Below are 26,419 nucleotides of genomic sequence, written 5' to 3' on the forward strand. Positions count from 1 at the left end.
ATTTTTGCATCTATTTTTCGATATTCATGAGACATATTGGTCTATAATTTCCTTTTTTGGGGGTGCCTTTGCTGGGGTTTGGAATCAGGGTTATGGTGGGTTCATAAAATGAATTTGGAAGTATCCCTTCCATTTCTGTGTTCTGAAATAGTTTGAGCAGTATTGGTGTAAGCTCTTCTCTGAATGTTTGGTGGAATTCTCCAGTGAATCCATCTGGGCCAGGGCCTTTTTTTTTTTTTTTTTTTTTGATTGGGCTGATATGATTTGGAATTGACTCAATGGAAACATGTTTGGTTTTTTCAATCTCTTCTCTTGCTATGGGTCTGTTCAGACTTTCAACATCAGTTTGTGTTAGCTTTGGCAAGTAATGTATTTCTAGAAGTTTCTCCATTTCTATAGGTTTTCAATTTGTAGGAGTATAGTTTTTCATAGTACTGAAATAAAAACGATCAAGACATAATAAACCCCGTTTTTTGGGGGGGGTTATGTCTTGATCGTTTTTATTTCAGTTGGGTCTGTTATAATGTCACCCATTTCATTTCTTATTTTGCTTGTTTGCGACCTCTCCTGTTTTTCTTTTGTTAATTTGGCCAATGGTTTGTCAGTTTTTTTGATCCTTTCAAAGAACCAACTTCTGGTTTTGTTGATTATTTTTATTGTTTCTGTATTCTCTATTCATTTATTTCTGCTCTGGTCTTTATTATTTCCTTTCTTCTGTTGGCAGTGGGCTTCTTTTGCTTTTCTCTGTTTGTTTGAGTTGTTTAGCTAATGTTTTGATTTTGTCCTTTTGTTCTTTTTTGATGTATGTGTCTGTTGCTATAAATTGATCTCTGAGCATTGCCTTTGCTGTGTCCCAAAGGTTTTGGTATGATGTGTTTTCATTCTTGTTTGATTCTAGGAATTTTTGGTGGTTCATCTTTGATTTCTTCTATTACCCAGTGGTTTTTAAGCAGGGTGTTATTCAGTTTCCATGTATTTTTTTTCCTTGCTCTTCCTGTTATTAATTTCTACTTTGATGGCATTGTGATCAGAGAAGATACTTGGTATTATCCCAGTGTTTTGGATTTTGTTGAGGGTTGCCTTGTGGCCTAAAATGTGTTCTATTATGGAGAATGATCTATGTGCATTGGAAAAGAATGTGTACTTTGCTGCTGTTGGGTGAAGTATTCTATATATGTCTATGAGGTCAGGTTGGTTGATATGGTCTTTAGATCTTCTGTATCTTTGTTGAGTTTCTTTCTGGATGTTCTGTCCTTTAGCAAGAGTGGTGTGTTGAAGTCTCCTGCTATTATTGTGGAACTATCAATTTTTCTTTTCAGTGCTGTTGGTTTGTTTTATGTGTTTTGCAGCCCTGTCATTTGGTGCGTAGTTATTTGTTATGATTATGTCTTCATGGTAAATTGTCACTTTAATCATTATATAATGCCCTTTATGTTCTGTGGTGGATTTTGTTTTAAAATCTGTTTTATCTGAGAATAGTATTGCACTCTTGCTCTTTTTTGCTAGCTATTTGCTTGATACATTTTTTTCCATTCTTTGATTTTTAATAAATTTGTCTTTGTTTCTAATATGTGTCTCTTGTACACAGAATATTGATGGATCCTGTTTTTTATCCATTCTGTCCCTCTGTCTCTTTTGGAGTGCATTTAGGCCATTTACATTCAGTGCGATTATTGATAGGTGTGAGTTTATTTCTGTCACTTTGTAGTGTATTTTTTTTTTTGTGCTGCTGACCGTTTCTTTGTTCCTCCTACTCTCCTGTGCTGAATTCCTTTCATTTGTTTTTTATTTTATTTGTTTGTAGATTTTGTGTTTACTAAGACTTTATGTTTTTCTTGTTTATTTTGATGAGTAGGTTTGTTAACTTCCTTTGTGGTTACCTTGAAATTTACCTATATCTTCCTAAGTTTGAACCAGTCTTTTATTACTTGGTATTGCCTTGCCTTCCTCTCCATTTGAAAGTTCTATACCTACATTGTTCATTCCCTCTCTTATTGTTCTGACACTGTTGTCATTTACAGATTAACTCCTCTGGTTTCCTGTTGTAAATCTTTTAGTTTTGATTAGTCCTTGTAAGTTCATTACCTAGGTTGGTTTCTGGCTGATGCGATCTTGCATCCTAGATTCAGGTTGTCATCTGATGTTGTTTGTTCTTAAACCAAAGGACTCCTTTTAATAATTCTTGTACATTTGGTTTGGCTGTTACATGTGTGTCAGGGTTGTATCTTTCACCATATTTATTCAATCTATATGCTGAGCAAATAATCTGATAAGCTGGGCTGTGTAAGGAAAAATGTGGCATCAGAATTGGAGGAACACTCATTAAGAACCTGTGATATGCAGATGACATAACCTTGCTTGCTGAAAGTGAAGAAGACTTGAAGCACCTACTGATGAAGATCAAAGACCATAGCCTTCAGTATGAATTACACCTCTACATAAAGAAAAAAAAAAAAACCCCTCACAACCAATAAGCGACATCATGATAAATGGAGAAAAGACTGAAGTTGTCAAGGATTTCATTTTACTTGGATGCACAATCAGTATTCATGGAAGCAGCAGTCAAGAAATCAAAAGACACATTGCATTGGGCAAATCTGCTACAAAAGACCTCTTTAAAGTTTCAAAAAGCAAAGATGTCACTTAGAGGACCAAGGTGCACCTGAGCACACTGTTTTCAGTCACCTCATATGCATGTGAAAAGTGGACAATAAATAAGGAAGACCAAAGAAGAATTGATGCCTTTGAATTACAGTGTTGGTGAAGAATATTGAATATACCCTTGTCATGGATTGAATTGTATCACCCTAAAATATCTGTCAACTTGTCTAGGTCATGATTCCCAGTATTGTGTGATTGTCTACCATTCTGTCATCTGATGTGATTTCCCTATGTATTGTAAATCCTATCTGTATGACGTTGATGAGATGGGATTAGGAGCAGTTATGTAAACTCAAACTACAAGATTAATCTACAACTTAAGCCAATTATTTTGAGATATAAAAGAGAGATGCAAGTAGAGAGACAAGGGAACCTTATACCACCAAGAAAGCAGCATCAGGAGCAGAAGTCCTTTGGACCCAGGGTCCCTAAGCTGAGATGTTCCTCAACCAGGGTAAGATTGATAACAAGGAACTTCCTCCAGAGCCCACAGGGAGAAAAATGCCCTGAATTTGGACTTGTAGCCTACTAGACTGTAAGAGAATAAATTTCTGTTTGCTAAAGCCATCCACTTGTGATGTTTCTGTTATAGCAGCACTAGATGACTAAGACAGGACTTGGTACTGGGAGTGGGCTGCTTCCCTAACAGATACCTAAAATGTGGAAGTGGTTTTGAAACTGTGAATGGATAGAGAACTCAGAAGGAGTTGCAGAGAGCTGTTACACTGGAGATGGTGCGGATGGGGAGAAGAAACATCAGAGAACTGGCAGCAGCAGAGGACTGGCAGCAGCAGAACCAGACCAGCACGATACGGCACTGGAGCCAACCCATGGAGTGAGAGAGCTGGGTGCAGGAGGCATCCTGGCAGAGTGGGGTACCTCTGAGTACTTATCGGTGAAGCTGAAGAGCTTTGAAACACTTGTCCCAGCAGGGCAGATGGGGGCAATGAGGCTTGAGGGCCTAGAGGCCAAGAAACCAAGAAGCAGAAGCTGAAGAGACAAGGAACACAGGAAGCAGAGCTGCCTCCGTCTCGAAGGGTCTCAAAGTGTAGAGTCACCACTCAGATGGATTAGAAGAATATGGCTGCCTAAAGCCGAGGGAGCAGAGTCGCCATTCCAGTGGGCCTTAAAGGCAGAGCTCAAGCCCAGGGCCCAGGGCCCAGGGCCCAGGGCCCAGGGGCCTGGACTCAGAATAAGGAGAACGTGGCCAACAACCAGAGTCTGGAGTGCAGGACCATTGTGTAAATGGTCTCAGAGAACAGGGGATTATTTTCAGGCCTTGAAGGCTAATGTAATGTGTCCCGTTGATTTGCTTGGTGCCTGTTATGCCTTCTTTCCCTCCAATTTCTCCCATTTCTCATGGAAATAACTAGCTTGTGCCTGTTCCACCATTGTACTTTGGAAGCAGATAACTTGTATTCTAGATTTCATAGATGAAGAGGAATTTTTGGATTTTGGACTTGGAGTTGAATTAAGACTTTTGCTATCATATGATGGGGTGAGTGTGTTTTACATGCAGCAAGGACATGAATTTGGGGGGGCCAAAGGTGGAATGTCATAGATTGAATTGTTTCCCTCCAAAGTATCTGTCAACTTGGCTAGGTCATAATTCCCAGTATTGTATGATTGTCCACCATTTTGTCATCTGATGTGATTTCCCTGTGTGTTGTAAATCCTGTCTCTATGATGTTGATGAGATGGGATTAGCAGCAGTTACGTAAACACAACCTACAAAATTAATCTACAACTTAAGCCAATTATGTTGAGATATAAAAGAAGTGAGGGGGAACCTCATACCACCAAGAAAGCAGCACTGTGAGCAGAAGTCCTTTGAACCCTGGGTCCCTTCACTGGAGAAGCTCCTTGACCAGAGGAAGACTGATGACAAGGACAATCCTCCAGAGCCCACAGAGGGAGAAAGCCTTCCCCTGGAGCTGACACCCTGAATTTGGACTTGTAACCCACTAGACTGTGAGAGAATTAATTTGTTTGTTAAAGCTATCCACTTGTGGTATTTCTGTTATAGCAGCACTAGATAACTAAGACAACCATGGGCTGTCAGAAGAAGAGCAAATCTGTCTAGGAAGAATTACAGCGAGAACGCTCCTTAGAAGCAAGATGGCGAGGCTTTGTCTCATATACTTTGGACATGTTATCAGGAAGGATCTCAGTCCCTGGAGAAGGACATCATGCTTGGTAAAATAGAGGGTCAGTGAAAAAGAGGAAGACCTTCTACAGTATGCATTGACACAGTGGCTGCAACAGTGGGCAAAGCATAGCAACAGTTGTAAGGATGGTGCAGGACCGGGCAGCATTTTGTTCTGTTGTACATAGGGTCGCTATGAGTCGGAACCAACTTGAAGGCACCTAACAACAATAACATTTCTTTAAAAGACATAAATGAACACAAAAACAAAAATACCTGTGATTATCCCTGAACCCTGCTTTATAGCCCCCTTTTCCCCCAACACAGACAATGCTCACCCTGTACATCTGCAAATCCACACTCCCAGATCCGTCTTCAGGGTGCATATAGGCTTGTCAGCCACCTGCCTCCTTTATGTCGTAAGGAGAATGTTTCCAATTGTCAGCTTAACTCAAACCCAAGTGGAAACACCGGAGTGCACTCCTGGACTCATCAGAGGACACATTGAGGGAACCGTGGGCACAAGAGGTCTGACCCTGTGACCCCCGAGGCTGAACTTCCAAAAAAAGGCACCCGGGTTCGGGGTGGACACTCGGGATGCCCAAGAGACACCTAGCATGGGTCACATGGGGCGGGCGGCTCAGATGCACTAGAGAAAGGAGGGTCTGGGACCGCCCACTGGAGGGTCGGGACCCTGGAAGGAAGCGCCCAAGTGTCTAGAACAGGGTGAGGACTCCAGGAATGGAGAGTCCTGAGGATACCAGTGTTGCCAGGTGAAAAACCCAGGTTTTGCTAGGCATGATTTGTTACAGCCAATAAACAAGAGGCCAGGTTGGGAGATCAGAAAGACGCCTTTGTTTCCTTGTACAAGGAAAGGAGCAATCAGGCTGCTGCCTCCAAGACTGCTCACAGGCAGCTTGGGGAGGTGGGCTTTTACAGAGAGCAGACAAGGAAATGCAAATTCATCGTGAATATTCAGGATTGACCTTCACGCAGGCGCTCAGAGCTTGGGGATGACTGCATTTTCTTTAGGCAAGGGTTCGATTCCCAGGATGGAGGAAGAGGTTGATTTCCTTTCATTAGGATGTTAAGTCTCTACTCAGAAGCGGGTTGAGGCCATCTGTGGCCTGTTCTCTGGTTATCTTGTCAAAGACAATTTTAGAAGAATGTGCAGCTTATTCTGTTCAGTGTAGGATAAGCCAGAGCAGGTGTCTCTCAGAAGCGTTGGGCTCTGAGGCTGCCTGTCTCACCAGGCTTCTGGAAGATGAACCCTGGACACCATCTGACCCCAGTTCCCACCTGGGAGGGAGGCCCTGCCCCTGTAGACACCAGACCGCTCCAGCTCATCCAAGATCACCCTCTCCAGGGTCTTGCTTCTCAGGTACCCCAGAGGACGGGAGGGTCCAGGGCTGCCACCCTGTAAGGTCAGGATGTTGAAGGAATCAGGGAGGACACAGTGACAGGAACAGAGATCCTAAGTGCCTGCAAGTGTTATCCAGTCCAGCCAGTCCTGAGGACTTGCGGTTTCTGTGGAAAGCAGGCCCCACTTTTCCTGCCAAACCGCACATGCGCAGTGCACAGTAAGGCCCTGCTCTTGTAGAAACCTGTTCCCCAGCACACAGTAATGCCCCCTGAACACTCTGGCTTATGCCCAGCGCGTGCCTGGCAATGTCCCGCCTGTTTAGGGCACACAATCAGCTGGGCCAGCCTTGTCCTGCCACTGTTCAAGCTTGTGAACACAGGCCCACTTCCCACCCTCCCCCAAACACCCAGACTGGGCTCAGAGCACAACCCGCTCTGGGACAAGAATCTGAAAGACACAGACCGTCAGTGAACCTGGTGCAGCCCCCATACTTAGGCCTGGGATAGATCCGTAGAGTCAGACCCTTGGTTCCAACCCAATATCTGCACCTGCACACAAGTGACTCTCAGGACTCCCAGAATCACCATGTCTGATTAAAATATTATGAAGAAAACCGAAAAGAATGAAACAGCTATGAAAATCAGCCAAGTTTAATGGAATTTTCAGACTTCATCGATTGTGTCTGTGAGTGAGCCAGTCTGTGTCTGAACAACCTCAGGATGAGGGACAGATGCTGAGATGACCCTGCACCTGCGTCATCCAAACTCCCTGCAGGGCTTATCTCATAGAATCCTCACAGCACTCCGGACGGTCAAAGCTAATCACCTACATTCGACAGAGGAGAAAGCTGAGCCCTGGAGCCTTCATGCATTCACAGAGTCACCAACCAAAAATCCCAGATCCACACCCTAGCCAGGGATCTGGACCCCTGGCTGGAAGAGTCCGTGACTTGTCCACGGCAAGTCTTGGGGCTAAAGAGGTGCCTGGAGCGGGGTTTACAAACCATAACCCAAAGCTTAGTGGGGTTGGGAACGGGGGAGGGAATAAATGCACAAGATAGGCAAGGACTAGCATTTTTTTAAATAACGAAAACAGAACATAGAATGGAAGGAGCTGTAACAGTGTCCATCTTGTGTAGTAAGGGAAAGAATGAGTGTGAGAAACCTTTGTGTAGTGCATGTATTTACACACATGCATACATACAGGCCTTTGCTATTCCTAAATACTAAATGCTTTTTCAAGGTCACTTGAAAGAGAAATGTATATTTTTTGTACAAGAGTAAAATTTGGCTCTGATAAATGATTGTTGTCAACTCTGATGACTGTGAAATAAGAAAGTTCAAATAGATAAAAATTAAGGAAATAAATGAATAGTTAATACAAAAGCAGTAACTTTAGGATGAACATTATACTTTTTGGTCAAGCAAAAATATGTAAATAATAAGCGATAATACTTGCATGATCTAGTTAACTATTTGTAGTACTGCTTGGTTTGGTAGCTTTCATAACAAATAATAAAATTCAAATGAAACAAAATAACCTTTAAGAGAGTACTGTTTTTGTGTTATTTATTCCCATCTAGGGCGTGAGTCTCTTAAGAAAAAAAATCTTGTTTTGCCACAATAAGAAAATGAGGAAACCATCGGAGGAAACGAGGACTCCAAAATGTACTACTGTTGTTAGTCAGCCCCCAACTCATGGGAACCCCATGCACAATGGAAAGAAATGCTGCCCGATCCTGCTTCATCCCCATAATCAGTTGCAGATTGGATTGTTGTGGTCCATTGGGTTTTCATTGGCTAATTTTTGGAAGTAGATCACCAGGCCTTTCTTCGTAGTCCATCTTAGTCTGGAAGTTCCACTGAAACCTGCTCAACATCATAGCATGATGCAAGCCATCACTAACAGACAGGTGGTGGCTGCACATGAGGTACATTTGCCGGGGATCTAAGCAGGTGTCCCACCTGGAAGGTGAGAATTCTACTTCTGAACCACTAATTCCCCTTCAAAATGCACTATGTCCTCATTAGCCAAGACTCAAAACAATGAACTTCACGAGAAAGCTTTAGAGAAATAATTCCTAGAGTGTTTAGTGTGAAAATGTTACACAGGCATTATGTTGCAATTTCTTGCTGTTGATGCAACTTTTCAGTAGTTGAAAAGAAAGCATATTTGACCTTTTCCCCAAACAAACACTGGGAACAAATTCCTTATGAATATGTTATTGAAAAGTGTGTACAGGAATTACATTGCTGGGCCCAGACAGGTAAATGATTTCCTTCTGTGTGCATGTTGAGAGGGATCGTCTTTTTGTTGTCCCACAAGAAGTGGGGTGACTTGGCAGGGGGTGGGGGGAGCAGCTAGGTGATATACCTGAGGAAGTACTGATCAGCCATGCCCCTTCAAGACCACATCTGAGCAAGACCAGAAGAAAGTCTGTATGCTCCTTCTGTAGGTATCATTGGGAAGTTCAAACCACACAAACTTCTGACACCAATCACCAGGAATTAGGCCAAACTTTACAGGTTAAGGGCACAGTCCTCCACAAGACTGCCCTCACTTCAGACACTAGCCACCATTTATGGGTTCCTAGAGCTTCTGACTTCTAGTCAACTAGCTACAAATTTTGGGCTCCCATGACTTGAGTTTGACAATTCTCTAGAATGACTCACTGAACACAGGAAAGCATTATACTTAAGATTACAGTTTTATTGTAGTGAAAGGATACAAATCAAAGGAAAATACAAATAGAGCAAGGTCTGGGAGGGTTTCCCCAAAAAAGCATCCACTGTCCTCGCTGGTAGAGTCAGAACTCATCACTGTCACCCTCCCAGCACACTGATGTATGACAATACGTAGAATATTGCCAACCATGGAAGCTCACTCAAGCTAGGTGGACAGAGTCTTCACTGAGGCTTCGTTATACAGACGTGATAGATTAAATCATTGGCTACATGATTAAATGTCCAGTACCTTGTCTCCCCAGAGGTTGGTCTAGTATCACGTGGCTCAGATCTCCAACCCTCTAATCATACGGTTGGTCTTTCTGGAGTGACAAGTTTCCATCTTGAGTCACCTCCTTATTAAATGCTATCCAGGGTCCAACCATGAGTCACCTAGTTAGGATCTACTCTCAGGTGTGGTCTGAAGGACCCAGATTGAATAACAAGACATTCTAGTAGCTCAGAAAAATCTAAGACTTAGTTACCTCCCAGGAACCGGAGAAAAATGCCAGCCAAATCCTGTATTTACACAGGTTTAGAGATTACCTCAAGGAAGCAGGAACAAATGCCATCCAAACTCTGTACTAAACACGGCCCCACACCCTTGTCTCTACAGGGCACTTGACACCTCTAGTCAGTCCCCTTCATCCCAGGGTACAGGCAGATGGAGGACCAGGCAGGGTCCAAGTGGGTCCAGGCCCTATCCAAGAAACAAATGAATCACAGAAAATTGGTTGGAAGTTGGTGTAAACCCTGAAGGTGACAGGCGTGGAAGAGTGTCAGGGCCCTTCACCCCTCCTTCCATCGTCGAATTCACTGACTAAATGCTTGTTGGCCCCATAAAAGCAGAGAAAATGTTCTTTTTAAAATAACTCTCTAGAAATTTACCATAAGGGAATCTAGAAAGAACACATTTAACCTCACCATCCTCTAGGACCTATGTTTTATTACTGCTTTGTTACAGAACCATGCCATGCCTTCCTCCAAATATCTTAGAATCCTAGTGTTTCCAGGCTCCATGGAGGCACCACCAGCAGGTGGTCTGGTCGTCCATCTTCAGCTGCAGAAAATGAGAGAAACTGAGATGGAGCAACTGGAGAGATGCAGACACGGAGAGGGAGGGGGACACGCAGGGCTCGGGGTCCCCATCCCAGAGAGACCCGATATCCAGGTCCCTTCCCTGCCAGACCCCTTTTCCTGTTCTCACCTTGGGTTAGGCAGAGTCTTTACTTGGTACAGAACCTAGAGATAGGCGAGGTGAGGCACCGGGACTTCGCACCCCGAACCTTCAGCCTCACAACGTACATCTTCTGGGGGCCATATGAATCCGGACAGCAGAGCTCAAAGCAAGGCCAGAAGGTGCACCTGGGGCCACAGAGGCGGGTCTGGTTCAGGGGCCTGAGGATCCCATAGTCACAGCACAGCTCCAAGGGGTTGTAGACCACATCCCCACACCTGGGCGCTGGTCGGCACGCCCACAGTGTTGATCCAGTGGGATCTGGGAGACACAGAGTTGGCGTTGGTCCCAAGAAAGCAAGAGAGCACCCATGCTGTGGACCCATGTGAGCCCCCTCCCCTCCCTAGAGGTGCCTCCTCTCCCCTCACTCCCACTGTCCTCACCTGTGAGTACACCTGTACCTGCCCACAGGAGGGTGAGGATGCCGAGAGCAGCTGTGGGGAGGAAGGGCAGTGAGGATGAGGCTGGGGGGACAACCTTCAGGAAGGCAGGAGAGAAGCTCTTAAGTTGGATTTGGTTCTCGCTAAAATTCAGAAGAGGCTTGAAGCTGTTTGGGGGTGAGGCCCAGCACCTTGAGGGTATACGAGGCATGGAACCTAGGAGACTGCATCACTGGTGTTGGAGAGAAGGCAGTGGTGTCCTGAAATGAGCTGAGCATTAGGTGTGTAGCTAAGATTTCAGTGGCGAAGAGACTGCAGTGAGATGAAGGGATGCTCTCTGGAGGGAGAGGAAGAAGCACATGGCTGGGCAGATGCTGGACTTGGGATTTGCAGGGGGTGGAGGGGGGGAAGCAGGGGAGAGGTACAGTTGGACCTGCAGAATGGGAAGAATCTGAAAATTCCGCAAATGGGCTGGTTTAGGGTCCTTCTTACTCAACAAGTAGCTGCTGGTCACCATTCTTCTGCTTGGGCTTGTGAATCAGTGGGTAAGAGAGAGGATCTTAACTGTGGTTCTGTAAAAGCACTGGATGCGCAGACATGGGGTGGGGGGAGTATGGTAGAGAAGAAGAGAGTGGGAGAGATAAGGAGAGGCAAGAGGAAGAGAAAAGACAGGAGAGAAGATTCAAGTTAGGGAGAAACTGGGAGAGACAAGGAAATGAGGGAGGAGAAGACAGAGTGGGAAGTAGAGAGGATGGGATGTGGGGATAGAGGAAGAAGAAGCAGGGAGAGAGGAGGAGAAGTAGGGAGAAAAGAGGCTGGGAGAGGAGAGGTGGGAGCACAGAGAGGTGGGAGAGGAGGTGCAGGAGCAGCTGCAGGCACTGGGGCAGATGCAGGCTTTGGGGTGGAGTATGGGGAGAGTTACCTGAGTTTGCATGGGGAGTCGATCTAAGCAGCCTAGGGGAGGCAGGGTGGGGTCTTACTTACCCAGCCTGCAGCTGCTGGTCGTCGTTCCGCTGGACCAGACTTTGAGCTGGTGAATAGACAGAAGGGAGACAAGATCTGAGGTGGGGGCCCTCACTACATCCTGGGTGTGCAGAGTCTGGGGAGGCGTCTAGGAGGAGGTTGGGAAAAGGGATTGTGACAAAGGAAGAGAGAAGGTGTGCTTTTCTGAAGACATGAGGAAGTGCTGGGTGAGACAGCGAGGGACAAGGACAGGAAAAGAGGAGGATTACCAGGAGAGATGAGGAGAGACCAGAGAGTGTTTGGGTGATGGGGACAGGGGAGAGTGGAAGACGCCTGGAGCTGTGATAGAGAGACACCTTGATCCTGGAGACATGGAGAGAAAGGCAGGGATCAGAGAAGTAAATGCTGGGAGACACCTGAGAGGATGGAGGACCAGAGAGGGCAGCAGATGGAGAACAGACAGGTGACAAGGACAGACTAGGAGAGACAATAGGAGGTAGGAGAGAGAGCAGGAGAGGGAGAGAGACACAGACAGATATAGGGCAGAGGGCAGAGTGAGGAGAGTCAGGGAAAGACAGGGATGCAGGAAGTGAGAAGAGCTCTGAGAAAGGGGACAGAGGAGGAGCCGGGAAGAGGCAGGGAGAGATGGGCAGAGGGGGGTCTAGGGGAAGGGAGAAAGGGGGAGTGAAGACAGCCTGGGAGGCACGGGGAAGAGAGACCCAGAAGTTGGAGGAGAGAGGACGGACCACAGCTCCCTAGAGCCAGAGGCTGGGTGTGGCTGGGGGCCCTGGGCTGTACAGCATGAGGCTCAGAGACTGAGGGACTAAGCCCAGGGCAGGCAAGGGCCCCAGTCATCAGATGTCATGGGCCAAGGGCCCCCCTCCCTACAACTCCAGGACCAAACGAATATCTTTGGATTGTCCTCATTATGAAAAGGACCAAACCAAGATCAGGTTCCCATGCTAATTCATGTATTCATAAGACTGTATCCTAAAACCCACCAATTCACATTTTATAATCATGGTGTCACATGACGTGAAAGGATGATATAATCACAGACCTCAAGCCATCAAAAGCCTTAGTAGAAATGTGAGTTGCTGGGGACCAACTGAGACAGATGGGGGCTGAGAACTAGAAACACTGTCTCTTCAGTGATGCTGAGATTCCCGCGTCCCACCCCCACTCCTGTGTCTCTGGGGCATCTGCCCCCCCACAACCAAATGGCAGCAGGTGCAGGAACCACCATGGGGCTGGGTGCCTTGGGCATTCTACACCTCTCGGAGAGGACATTTGTCTCTCCAGCCCCCCCTTTCCCACATATTGACAGAAGGACTCAAAGGTCAAGAAGGCAGACTGCTCAGGCTGACTGAGGAGGTGCCAATCCCAGGCAGGGGCCACCTGGAACACCTATCCACACCTGGGGGGTCTGAATCCTGGCAGGTGACTCAGGCCTCAGCCCTGCGGGACTTTCCCCTTGTGACTCTGACTTTCTCCTGATGAGAAGTGGGCTGGGACAACTCAGCTGTGGTCTTTGCAGAAGCCATATGGCTCAGGAACGTAAAAGTATTGGGAGGCCCTTACTGTCACAGGGTATAGAGAAATAGGCCCGTCAGGGGTGGGGCAACTAGGTAGACAATTTATTTCCCATAGAAGGCCACAGCCCTAATCTAAGAAATGAAAAAAACCCAGGAAACACCTCCCTGCCAGGAAGTGGCGGGGCTCTGAATGAGGTGGTGGGCACAGATGACAAGCCAGGCCCCTACGCCCCTACCTCCATCGCCGAATTCACTGACTTAGATGCTCGTCTTCTCCACAAAGCCAAGAACAGCTCCTCTTTGATAATTATCCAGCTTTTTGAAACCAAGAAATCTGGAAAGAAGAGATTTAACCTCACTGCACCATAAGACGTGTGTGTTAATACTGCTTATTACAGAACAATGCCACCCATTCCACCTGATATCTTAGAATCCTGGTGTTGCCAGGCTGCAGGGAAGCTCCCCCAGCAGGTGGGCTGGCCGTTCATCTTCAGCCGCAGAAAATGAGAGAAATCAAGACTGAGCAACTAGAGAGATGCAGACCTGGAGAGGGAGGGGGGCATGCAGGGCTCTGGGTCCCCATCCCAGAGGGACAAGCATCCAGATTCCCTCCCTGCCACACCCCCTCTCCCTGTTCTCACCTTGGGTAAGGCAGGGTTCTTACCTGGTACAGACCCTGGGGATGGGCAAGGAGGGGCACCAGGACTTCATGCCCTGAGCTTTCAACTTCACAACATACTCCCTCTGGGGGTCAGAAGACTCAGGACAGCAGAGCTCAAATCAGGGCCAGAAGGTCCAGTTGGGGCCACAAGGAGGGTCTCATTCAGGGACAGGGTGTCTCTTCATCACAGCACTGCTCCAAGGTGTTATAGATCTGGTCTCCACATCTAGGCGCTAGATGGCACGTCCACAGCCCTGAGCCAGTTATAGGTCAGCTGGAGACACAGAGTTTGTATTAGTCCCAGTGAAGCAAGACACTCAGTACCCCCTTGTTACCACAAATTGCGGATTCATGCCGCCTGCCACAAAGCCAATACTGAGACAGGAGGAGGTAAGTGGTAAGAGGGCTTTATTGAATACTGGTATTCAAGAGACAGAGAGGGTTAAATTTCTCTCAAATTCTGTCTAAACCTAGAGGACTAATTGGAAAATTTTTATAGGGGGAAGGTCAGGGTTAGAGGTTTTCAGGAATGTTGGTTTTTCTTTGAGGTAGACATGATGATAAAGTGATCTATTACTGAAGTCCTGGAGTCCTGCAAGTCTCTTCATGCCATCCTGGTTTCTGTCACAAGATGGATCTAAGCTTTGTTTAGCTACCTCAGTCTTGTGTATTTTTTTTTCCCTTGGGAGAGGAACATAGTTTAATCGGCAACTAAAAATTGACTACCTTATTTTTCTTTAAAGGAACAATTGTGGGACAGATCCCAGAGCAAGTAATTACGTTTTAAAGACTAGCTTATACAGTTATACTAAAACATTAGAAAATATATTCTCTCTACTTCAATATTAAAACTAATAAAGAAAATATGTTTTCTCTACTTCACCCTTCTGTGGTCCAGGTGGACCCTGCCCCCCTTCTTAAAGATGCCTCCTTTCTCCCCCTATCCCAGGTGTCCTTTCCTGTCATCCCACCTGTACCTGCTGTAGTGAGTTTGAGTTAGTTCAGAGCTGATCAAGGAAAAGGACAAGTCATGAGATAGCAGTGTTGCACAACAAGCTATTTTTGGGGGCAGACATATGGGCGGTTGCAGGCTGCAGGTGGTGTCCCATAGCTGGAGAACTTCCGGGGCAAGTGGCTCATGGAAGCACCAGAAGGGAAGGTTGTTGTTTGTTGTTAGGTGCCATCAAATCGGTTCGGACTCATGGCGACCCTATGTACAACAGAACAAAATAGTGCCAGGTCCTGTGCCATCCTCACAATCATTGTTACGCTTGAGCCCATTGTTGCCGCCAATGTGTCAATCCCTCTTGTTGAGGGTCTTCCTCTTTTTCACTGACCCTCTACTTTACCAAACATGATGTCCTTCTCCAGGGCCTGATCCCTCCTGAAACATGTCCAAAGTATATGAGGACGTAGTCTCACCATCCTTGCCTCTAAGGAGCATTCTGGCTGTACCTCTTGATTTCTTAACTGTTGCTTCCATGCGTGTTGATTATGGATCCAAGTAAAATGAAATCCTGCATCTGGTGCCTAATTGTGGTTCCATACGCAGATGGAGAGATGGCATGACTCATGTATTTAGAGCACTTCTCTGTTTTTGCTGGATAGATTCCAATTGTATTACTAATACTATGAAAGTGTCCGAGTTCAGTGGTGGTGTTCCGGGGCATGTCTGGAATTCACTACAGAGCTGGCACACCCAGCCCAGCCAAATAGTTTGTCAATCCCTCCTTCCCCGTTTTAAAGCCCTTTCTACTTTGATGGTACAAATGGTTACATACCCCACTACTAGCTGAAAGTTCGGCAGTTTAAACCCACCTCAGAAGACAGACCTGACAACCTGCTTCCCGAAAGGGCACAGCCTTGAAAGCCCTATGGATCAGTTCCACTCTGCATACATGGGGTTGCCATGAGTCTGAATCGACTTGACGGCAACTAACAACAACTTACCTCAGTTTAAATGGTTTCTGTTTGCTGCTGTGCTGCCACTGAAGAGCATTTTGTGCAGGCGAGTGATCTAGCCTGACCTTTCAAGTGGTGGTCACCTAAAGCCCGGAAGCAGGTAGCAGGAATGAGACCTGAAATCCTGAAGTCTGCAGGTGCAGCAAAAGAGCAACCTCCCCTACCCAGTCAGCAAGCACAGGGCAGCCTCTCTGGCACTGGGGAGCCCCAGCCCCTACTCCTTAGAGACATACGCATACCTGACCTTCTCCCCACACACCTGACATTCCACCACATTCCTGTGTGTCCCCTGAGAGGCGATTCCTGAGGGCAGAAGGAAATCACTTCCTGATGCTGCCAGGAGAGAATCAGCCTGTTTATTCCTGGTGCAAAGGGAAGCCAGGGGGTAAGCCGGTGAGAGCAGGAAATGCCAGCATCCTCCTTGATTGCACACTCCAGGGGCCCAGCTCTGCCCAGGATCCCCGGGAGGAGCTCACCTGGGGCTTGTCCAGGGTGTCTGAGATCTGGACCTAACAGCCCTCAGTGGAGGAGCTGTGCCACGGGCAGGTGGAGGTCCCTGGGCTGGGAGTCAGGCTCCCTGGGTCCACTGCAGACTGTGTCAGTGACCCGCACTGGGGCCTCGTGCCAGGGTCTTTCTGACCATAAGAGAACTGGACTGAGAATACGACCAACGGGGATTCGAGTGTACCTTTATCTCCAGCGAGACCCTGAATATCCTCTGGCCATGGGAAGACAGAGTTCCCAACAACAGGGACCATGGCGCTAACCAAGGCAGCCTTGGTCCCTATCCTCACGGAGGCTTATGTCCAACGGAGGCAGCTAACTTGACCTCAGACAGAGGCAACCCAGAGTGAGGAATGCTGGGATGGAGACTCTGAGGCAGCTGTCTGGATTTTTTCTTTTAAACGGGCTTCTGGCGCCCCCTGCTGGACACCGATTGCTGGCTGTCAGGAGCAATTGCTGGGCACCTTCAGAGTCTATTCCAACTCATACCGACCCCGTGGACAGAGTAGAACTGCCCCCAAAGGTTTTTCTAGGCTGTAATCTTTATGGGAGAAGCCTTGGTGGCACAGTGGTTAAGCCCTTGGCTGCTAACCGAATGGTGGGCGGTTCGAACTCGCCAGCCAGGAGAAAGATGTGGCCGTCTGCTTCGTAAAGAGTACAGCCTTGCAAACCCTATGGGGAAGTTCTACTGTGTTCTGTAGGGTTGCTATCAGTCAGAATGGACTCAACAGCAACAGGGGGAATCTTTACGGGAACAGATCGCCAAGTCTTTCTCCCTCTGAGCTGCTGGGTCGGTTCGAACCGCCGACCTTTTGGATAGCAGCTGAGTACTTAACCGTTTTAGCCAGCAGGGCTCCTTGTCAGAAACAATGACACCCACTATACAGTACAAGGGGCCCTGATGGTGAAGTGGTTAAGAGCTCAGGCTACTAACGAAAAGGTTGGCAGTTCGAATCCACCAGCAGCTCCTTGAAAACCTTATGGGGCAGTTCCACTCTGTCTTACAGGGTCTCTGTGGCTCAATATCGACTTGAGGGCACACAACATACAGTACAACCTGTGAAAGCTGGAACCTGTGTAAGGCGGAAACCTGCCAAAGAAGGAAAACTCAAATATGTTCCCCTAAAACAAGCAATGATAGAAAAGCGGTACACTTATAGAAATTGCACCCTGTCAGAGGCAGGAAACTTTCGAGACCTGGAAAAACCAGGCAGTCCCGTTGAGTTCCAGCTCTCACAGGCTTCACTCTGTATGAGATAACATTTATTACTGACACAGAAAACAGCAACAAGATTCTGCAAGGAGAAAGGCTCACATTTGGTCTACAGAGCAGCAGTTGTGCAAGGGAGAGGGTGGTTTTGGCTCTTTTTTAGCTGGAGGTGGGGTCTTGGTGAAAGCTCCGGCTGGAGAGCTTGGGTTTGAGTGGCCTGAACTTCCTTCTGCCGCCAGGGGAGGGCGGATGTGAGTTTTCTTAAGGGCTCGCCCAGGTGTGGGGCTGGAAGGGGGTGAGGTGGGATCCTGTCAGAGTCAGATGTTGTCATGGATTGAATTATGTCCCCCCTAAAATGTGTGTATCAACTTGATTAAGCCATGATTCCCAGTATTGTGTGGTTGTCCTCCATTTTGTGATTGTAATTTTATGTTGAGAGGACTAGGGTGGGATTGTAACACCACCCTCACTCAGGTCACCTCCCTGATCCAAGGTAAAGGGAGTTCCATGGGGTGGGGCCTGCACCACCTTTGCAGAGAGTTGGGGACCTCATACCACCAAGAAAGCAGCGCCAGGAGCAGAGCTCGCCCTTTGGGTGAGGGGTCCCTGCGCCTGAGAAGCTCCTAGACCATGGGAAGATTGAGGACAAGGACCATCCTCCAGAGCCAACAGAGAAAGCTTTCCCCTGGAGCCAACGCCCTTAATTTGGACTTTAACCTACTAGACTGTGAGAAAAGCCATCCACTTGTGGTATTTCTGTTATGGCAGGGCTAGATAACAAAGACAGACATCGAAAGTCATATCTTCATCATATGAACATGCTACCTGTAAATGGCTTATTTGACCCACTGAGAAAGGGCAGGGTCAGGATTTGAACCCACGGCTGTCTGGCCTCAAAGCTTCGTTGCTATCAAGTCAGTTCTCAATGTCCACAGAGCCCTGGACTGACCACCCCTGCCCTCCCCTGGCACAGCCTCTGAGCACCTCTGGCTCTGTCCTGACCTCCTTCATGCTTCTGCCACAGGACCTGACTCAGCTGACCTGAGAGACCAGGCACCCACAAGGAGGCAGCTGGGTTTCTCCCTGCTCAGAGATGCCACCTCCACCTGCCCCAGGGAACGGGCTTCTCTCGCCCTGACCAGTGTCCAGGCCCAGCCTCACCCCTCTCTTTGGCTGCCTCAGGAAATACCAGGGACCCAAGTACATGAGAGCTGAGCCCCTTTTTGGAAGACATGGTGGGGCAGCTGAAGTCAGCGGCTCTTTGGAAAAGGGGGACAGCCTGCACCTGGATCCTTCTCCTTTCCTGAATTTACTGATCACTTGTACCTCGTAGGAGCAATAGGTATTACATCCTCATGTGGCTTACACAGTCACAAAAGATAGTTTCACTGATATTTGTAAGACTCTGGGCAGTTCATGCCATCCTATTTTCCAATCTCTTTTAATTTTAAAAATATTGATTATGACCACTGCAATTGGTTTTACAACCTGAAAGGGTATCATGGTTCACACTTTGGGAAACACTGTGAGGTAAAATTAGGGGAAGGCAGAAGGGGGTAGGGGGCTGGGAGGGGAATGTTCTGTTGTCCCCCCACCCCTAGGACTCTGGGAATTGCCTCATTATTTCTCCTTCAGGAGTTTCTTCCAGTCTCCACCTTCTTGTCCACCCTCCTTACAGCAGACAGATTCATGGATGTTCTGCAAGAACAAAGCTGACCATTTTTATCCTCTGCTTAGGACCTGTCTGTGGTGCCCAGGGCACTCAGGATCAAGTTCGGGGTCCTCACTGAGGCTCACAGGGTGAGCCAGCCTGTGCCCCCGGTACCCGTCTCTACCTGGCCTGCTCTCTGCCCTCTTAGGGCTCCAGCCTCACAGAACAGTCACAGCTCTCCCTCATACTGAACATCTAAGCTCAGATGTCCCCTCCTCCAGGAAGCCCTCCCTGACCCCTTGGCCTCCTGTCCCAGACCTGCCCACTCTGGGTCATCATTGTCAGGGGATGGGTCCCTGTACTGTGAGCCCCAGGAGGGCAATGTCCTAGACAGAATCACAACTTTGTCCCCAGCATCAACATTTACAGGGCTGGTGTTATAGGCTGAATTGCATCCTCCCAAAACGTGTCTTAGAATCCTAACCCCTATACCTGTGGTTGGAATCCCATTTGGGAACAGGGTTTTCTTTATTATGTTAATGAGTCCCTGGAAATGTAGGGTGAGTCTTAAACCTACTCACTTTTGCGATATAAAAGGAGATCATTAGGCTCAGAAGCAAGCAAGCATGAATGGGGGAAAGACAGATGCCATGTGGAGATGTATAAGGAAAGCTGAGGAGAACCCTAGCGAAGCGGAGACAAGGACCTGCACCCCTATGAGTGGACAGAGAGCCTTCTCCTAGAGCAGTGCCCTGAATTTAGACTTCTAGCCAGGAATCCTAAACTTAAGATAACATAATTTTGAGAACATAATTTTCTGCTCATTAAAGTCACCCACTTGTGTGGTATTTCTGTTATACAGGCAGTCCCCAGATTATGAACACGTTCCGTTCCTAATCATCTTTAAGTTGAATTTGTACATAAATAGGAGCCCCGGAGGCCCAGTAGTTAAGAGGTATGGCTGCTAACCAAAAGGTCAGCAGTTTGAATCCACCAGCTGCTCCTTGGAAACCCTATGAGGCAGTTCTGCTCTGTCCTTTGGCATTGCTATGAGTGGGAATCAACTCGATGGCACCTAACAACAGGAAAAGTTAGGTACAGCTCGTATCTGACATCAGTTAGTCAAACGTTTGTCTTAGCATATAGTATAGTGTACCTTTCTATGCATAAAAAAACATTAAAGAAACACTTCCAGATACACTAAAACATCTTTAACATAATAATAGGTAACAATAATAATAACGTTTGATGCACGTTGCAAAGTAGTGCCTGTTTGTCATTAGGAACCATTGTATCTACCTCCAATTTTTAATATAATAGGCTTCATGGGGGTTGGTTCGTAACTGCGGGTTGTACATTAGTGGGACGTTCATAACTCAGGGACTGCATGTACAGTGAAACCTGTGAGAGCTGGAACGTGACAGGACTGCCTTGTTTTTTGGGTACTGCAAGTTTTCTGCCCTCGACAGGGTAGCAAAAAAAAAAAAAAAAAACCCATTGCAGTCGAATCAATTCCAACTCATAGTGACCCCACAGACAGAGCAGAACTCCCCCATAGAGTTTCCAAGGACCGCCTGGTGGATCTGAACTGCCAACCTTTTGGTTAGCAGCCGTAGCTCTTAACCACTACACCACCAGGGTTTCCTGACAGGGTACAGCCTTACTATTTTTCCATCATTCTCTATATTGGAAAAAATTTTAGTTTTCCTTCTCTGACAGGTTTCCACCTTACATTGGTTCCAGCTTTCGCAGGTTTTACTGTTGCAGCCCTAGGAACAAAGCAGGTGCTCAGGGAATATTTGTGCATTGGATGGATGGATGGATGGGTGGGTGGGTGGGTGAATGGATGGATGGGTGGGTGGGTGGATGGATGGATGGATGGGTGGGTGGATGGATGGATGGGTGGGTAGGAGGGAGGGTGGGTGAATGGGGGGTGGGTGGATGGGCGGGTGGGTGGGTGCATGAGTGGGTGGACAGATGGATGGGTGAATGGATGGGTGGGTAGCTGGGAGGATGAATGGATGGATGGGTGGGTGGATAGGTGGATGGATGGGTGGGTGGTTAGGTGGGTGGGTGGATGGATGGATGGATGGATGGATGGATGGATGGATGGATGGATGGATGGATGGATGGATGGATGGATGGATGGATGGATGGATGGATGGATGGATGGATGGATGGATGGATGGATGGATGGATGGATGGATGGATGGATGGATGGATGGATGGATGGATGGATGGATGGATGGATGGATGGATGGATGGATGGAGGCACTGTGTTCAGTGTGTATTTGGCTCAGGATGTGAGTCTTCACATAGTGATATCCTGAGAATTGCTGTCTGGAGGTCTTCAGACCTCTATGTCTTCCTGACAGCCTCCCCAGTCAGCCCTGTAAAGCTTCTGCTCAGCCATGCTTCATGGGGTCCAACACACTGGGGAAAGACTAAGAACCCCTCTAGGCTGGCACACAAATAGCACCTAGCCCGGAACCCAGGCTGCCAACCTAGGCAGCATCAGGGCCCCACCAGGATAAGCAGGGATGGGCCAGGGTACACTCCACGGACAGGAAACAGACAGTAACGTGCGTGCACTGTCAGTATCAATGACCTGCCTGGGGGTGTGGGGACCGGAGATGAGCAATGAAAGTGAGGGCTCTCGGGCAGAAGTATGGTCCTGTCTCCTTCTGTCTCTCTTCCCACGCCCTGCTCTCCTAGCCCCATCCCAAGCCTCCCTTGGCAGCTGACACTGAGGAACTCAGCAGAGGCAAAGTGCCTCTGGGGGCTCACCGTGGCCTTTTGGTTATTCCTGGACTTGGCCCTAGAGGAGGCAGGGGAGGGGGAGGTGGCAGATGAAGGGACGTGAGGTTTCAGTCATAAGAGATGGAAGGTGTTCAATAATCCCTAGAGGCGGGGCTGCCAGGGGCTCAAGTGCTCATGCCCCTGGTCAGGCAGCCTGGGGTGGAGGACAGTTGGACCATTTGGGAGCTGTGTGACCTGGGTCAGTTACTCAAACTCTCTGTGCCTGTTTTTTTTTTTTTTAATGAAGTGGGGGTATATTCATTATCCATGATCTATTGTTGGGTAAGGAGCCCTGGTGGAGTAATGGTTAACCACCCTATTGCTAACTGCAAGGTTGGTAGTTTGAACCCACCAGCTGTTCTGTGGGAGAAAAGACATGGCAATGGACTCCCATTGAGATCACAGCCTAGGAAACCCTATGGGGCAGTTCTACTCTGTTTTATAGAGTTGCTATGAGTTAGAACAGACTCAACAGCCTAACAACAAACAACAGCATTGTTGGGTAACAATATGATCACAGACTTATGGTTTAAGATGTTGTTGTTGTTGTTAGCTGGTGTCGAGTTGATTCTGACTCATGGTGTCCCCATGTGTGCAGAGCAGAACTTCTTCATAGAGTCTTCAAGGCTGTGACCATTTGGAAGCAGATTGCCAGGCCTGTCTTCCGAGGTGCCTCTGGGTGGGTCTGGACCACCAACCTCTTGGCTAGTAGTCAAGTGCTTAACCCTTTGTGCCACCCAGGGACGCCTTTCTCACTGGTTGGTCGGGCAAAGCTTGGCTGGGTCCTCTGCAAGGCTGCAATCAAGGGCCCTTGTCAGAGACCTTCCTCGGCTGCCTCTGCTGCACCCTCCTTGAGAGGGGGGAGGGGAAGGAAACTTGAAGACAGTTTTCCCCACTGTGACTCAGTAGTCAGTACTTTTTCCTCCACTAGCCCTTCCCCAAGGAGCCCCGGTGGTGCACAAGAGTTAGGTGCTCAACTGCTAATCAAAAGGGTGTCAGTTCAAACTCACCTAGCTTTTTCAAGGGAGAAAGACCTGTCAGTCTGCTCTTTGAAAGATTGTTGTTACTAGACGCCATCGAGTCAATTCCAACCCATAGCGACCCTCTGTACAATAGAATGAAACACTGCCTGGCCCTGTGGCATCCTCACAATCATTGCTATGTTTGAACCCATTGTTGCAGCCACTGTGTCAATCCATGTCATTGAAGGTCTTGCTCTTTTTCTCTGACCCTCCACTTTACCAAGTATGATGTCCTTCTCCAGGGACTGGTCCCTCCTGATAACATGTCCAAAGTATGTGAGATGAAGTCTCACCATCCTCACTTCTAAGGAGCATTCTGGCTGTACTTCTTCCAAGACAGATTTTTTCGTTCTTTTAGCGGTCTACGCCATAGTAAATATTCTTCGCCAACACGATAATTCAAATGCGTCAATTCTTCTTCAGTCTTCCTTATTCATTGTCCAGCTTTTGCATGCATATGAGGCTATTGAAAATACTGTCGTTTGGCTTAAAAAAAAAAAACCTGTTGGGGTTAGGTGCGTCCTAAAGATTACAGCCTAGAAACCCTATGAGGCAGTCCTACTCAGTTATATGGGGTCACTGTGAGTTGGATTCGAGTTGATGGCACCTACCCACCGACCCTTGCACTCTCTCCCACCTCCAATCCTGAAGCCATAAAACCTCAGGAGCCTTTTGTTTGGGGTTCCCTTAAGAGTAAGACGAACCCCATCTGCACTGATCGACCTGACCCTCACCTGGGCACTGTTCCTGGGGAAATATGGAAGGGGTGGGGGGAACAGTGCCTTCTCTCTGGATATCTCTTGCTTGTACTATTTATTGTAGCAAGTGATTGAAGGCTGGAGTCCCCAGGTGGCTCAAATGGTAAGCGCTTGGCTACTAACTGAAAGGTTGGTGGTTCAAACCTACCCAGAGGTGTCTTGGAAGACACCTGTGGCCGCTGAGTTGATTTCAACCTTTTAGTTAGCAGCCAAGCCCTTAATCTCTGCACTACTAGGGCTCCGCCTTGGAAAATAGGCCTGGCGATCTACTTCCAAAACGTCACAGCCATTGAAAACTCCGTGGAGCACAGTTCTATGCTGACACTCATCGGGTCATCATGAGTCAGAACTGACTCAGCAGCTGCAACTGTTTCAGTTACTTTCACTTTGGCTGTTTTCTTAACTGGTTACTCAGACATCTGGCAGTTCAGCTCTGCTCCCTGATGACTACAGTCTTGTGTAACTTAAAACCCTTTCATAACTATTGGGGTATACAGTTGTCCACCCTTTTTTTTGACCTCTCAGATTCACTGAGAAGCTGTTTTCCCATTGATAAAGGATGCTGCCAAAATGTACGGGCCTTTGTGACTGTTTGAAACAAACGAACAAACAAAAAATGGGTAAATACCACAAATTACTGTTTCTACAGGGGGTTGTAGGAGGTCTGTGCATTTTTTACGGGAAACATAGAAATTCTGAAAATTTTTCTTTGGGACACCAATGTCCCTCTGACTCCAGGGGACACTGGGGGAGGCATAGAGTTAGTGGGACAATGTATGTTCCTTGGGACTCAGACCGTAGAACTGTTGGTGGGAGCAAAAAAAAAAAAAATTCCGTACTACCTGTCATGGGTGAATTATGTTCCCCCAAAATGTGTGTATCAATTTGGCTGGGCCATGATTCTCGGTATTGTGTGATTTTTCTATATGTTGTAATTCCTGCCTCTATGATGTTAATGAGGGAGAATGGATGGCAGTTGTGTTAGTGAGGCAGGACTCAATCTACAACACTGGATTGTGTTTCGAGGCAATCTCTTGAGATATAAAAGGAAGAAGTGACCAAGAGGCAGAGGACCTCATACCACCAAGAAAGTAGTGCCGGGAGCAGTGCTTGTCCTTTGGACCTGGGGTCCCTGCGCAGAGAAGCTCCTAGTCTGGGAGAAGATTGATGAGAAGACCTACAGAGAGAGAAAGCCTTCCCCTGGACCTGACACCCTGAATTTAGACTTTTAGCCTGCTTTATTGTGAGAAAATAAACATCTCTTTGTTAAAGCCATGCACTTGTGGTATTTCTGTTACAGCAGCACTAGGTGACTAAGACACTACATATCAAAAATTCAACAACACTCAAATGATTTAGCATGCTTCTATTAATGAAAACACATAGTATCAACAAAAAATTCAAAGCAGAAAATACTTAGGTCTTGAAAGAGATAATCGCGTGCACACAATGCTGCCCATTTTGTCATCTTTGCCCTCTCCTGTTGGTTAGAAGCTAGTCACAGGTCCTGCCCACACTCAAGGTGTGAAGACCAGGAGGGGGATAGAGGGAAGCACCATGGAGTCTATTCCTTGGTCACAGGGATAATGAGAGGACCCACGTCACTGGGCTGTTGTGGGGCCTAAAGAAGGGGCACTGGTAGCTCAGTGGTTAAGTGATTGGCTACTAACTGAAAGGTCGATGGTTTGAACCCACCAGCCACTCCAAGGGAGAAAGATGTGGCAGTCTGCTTCTGCAAAGATTCCAAACCAAACCAAACCCATTGGCATCGAGTCGATTCAGACTCATAGTGAGCCTATAGGACAGACTAGATCTGCTCTATAGGGTTTCCAAGGCTGTAATCTTTACAGAAGCAGACTGCCACATCTTTCTCCTGAGGAGCAGCTGGTGGGTTTGAACTGCCGACCTTTTGGTTAGCAGCTGAGTACTTTAACCACTGTGCCACCAGGGCTCCTTCTGCAAAGATTACAGCCTTGGAAACCCTAATGGGGCAGTTCTACTCTGTCCTGTAGTGTCACTATGAGTCAGAATTGACTAGAAGGCAGTGTGGAGTGCCCAGAACATTGAACTTGCCCAAATAATGTTGTTCTTAGTAAGACTCATTAACTGTGAGTGAAGCAGCCAGAAGGGTTCAGCCAAGGATCTCAGAGACCTGGAGGGTCACAGGTACAAATGTCCCCAAGCAGAGGAGATGCTGTGTGGCCACCATGATGAAAGAGAGGCTCCTGGTAGATGAATAAGACTGCTCAGAGCATGACTCAAGCGAAGCAGTTTCTGAGCTGAAGAAGAGGAACTGCCTTGTCCTAAGGGCCCCATGCACCAGGCCCTGGTCCTGTGTGTGAGCTCACTCAGTTCCCATGACAACCCGAGTATCAGCTCTTTTGTACAGATGCGGAAACTGAGGCTCAGAGCAGAATAGTCACTTGTTATAGTTTCCAAGCGCTGTTATAACAGAAATACCACAAGTGGGTGGCTTTAACAAACAGACATTTATTTTCTCACAGTTTAGGAGGCTAGAAGTCCAAATTCAGGGTGTCAGCTCTAGGGGAAGGCTCTCTCTGTCTGCAGTGAGGGAAATCCTTGTCTCAGCGTCTCTAGCATTCTTTTCTGTGTTCCTTGTAGATCTCCACATGGCATCTGTCTTTCCCCCTTTCCTGCTTGCTTGCTTCTATGCCTAATCTGCTTCTTTTATATCTCCAAGTAATTGGCTTAAGACACACCCTGTGCCGATATGGCCTTATTAACATAAAATAAACAATCCTGTTCCCATTGTCCATTTCAACTCATAGCGACCCCATAGGACAGAATAGAGCTGCCCCCTAGGGTTTTCAAGGAGCTGCTGGT

General features: G+C 47.4%; 1 protein-coding gene and 1 long non-coding RNA gene across 2 annotated transcripts; both read right to left on the reverse strand.

Moving 5' to 3' along the window:
• Positions 1–9,788: 9,788 nt before the first annotated feature.
• LOC126085614 (insulin growth factor-like family member 3) lies at positions 9,789–13,251 on the reverse strand. Its single transcript, XM_049901191.1, has 5 exons — positions 13,245–13,251; positions 11,495–11,540; positions 10,514–10,564; positions 10,101–10,391; positions 9,789–9,953 (listed from the first exon to the last, which is right to left on the reverse strand). Exons 1-4 carry the CDS (start codon positions 13,248–13,250, stop codon positions 10,120–10,122), a joined length of 375 nt encoding a protein of 124 aa, XP_049757148.1. The 5' UTR covers position 13,251; the 3' UTR covers positions 9,789–9,953; positions 10,101–10,119.
• A 24-nt stretch (positions 13,252–13,275) lies between these two features.
• LOC126085615 (uncharacterized) lies at positions 13,276–15,744 on the reverse strand. The gene is made up of 3 exons (XR_007519316.1): positions 15,620–15,744; positions 13,673–13,943; positions 13,276–13,342 (listed from the first exon to the last, which is right to left on the reverse strand). It is a non-coding gene; the product is annotated as an uncharacterized LOC126085615 (long non-coding RNA).
• Positions 15,745–26,419: the final 10,675 nt, after the last annotated feature.

This window comes from Elephas maximus, chromosome 11, assembly GCF_024166365.1.
Source record: "Elephas maximus indicus isolate mEleMax1 chromosome 11, mEleMax1 primary haplotype, whole genome shotgun sequence".
Lineage (NCBI taxonomy): Eukaryota > Metazoa > Chordata > Mammalia > Proboscidea > Elephantidae > Elephas > Elephas maximus.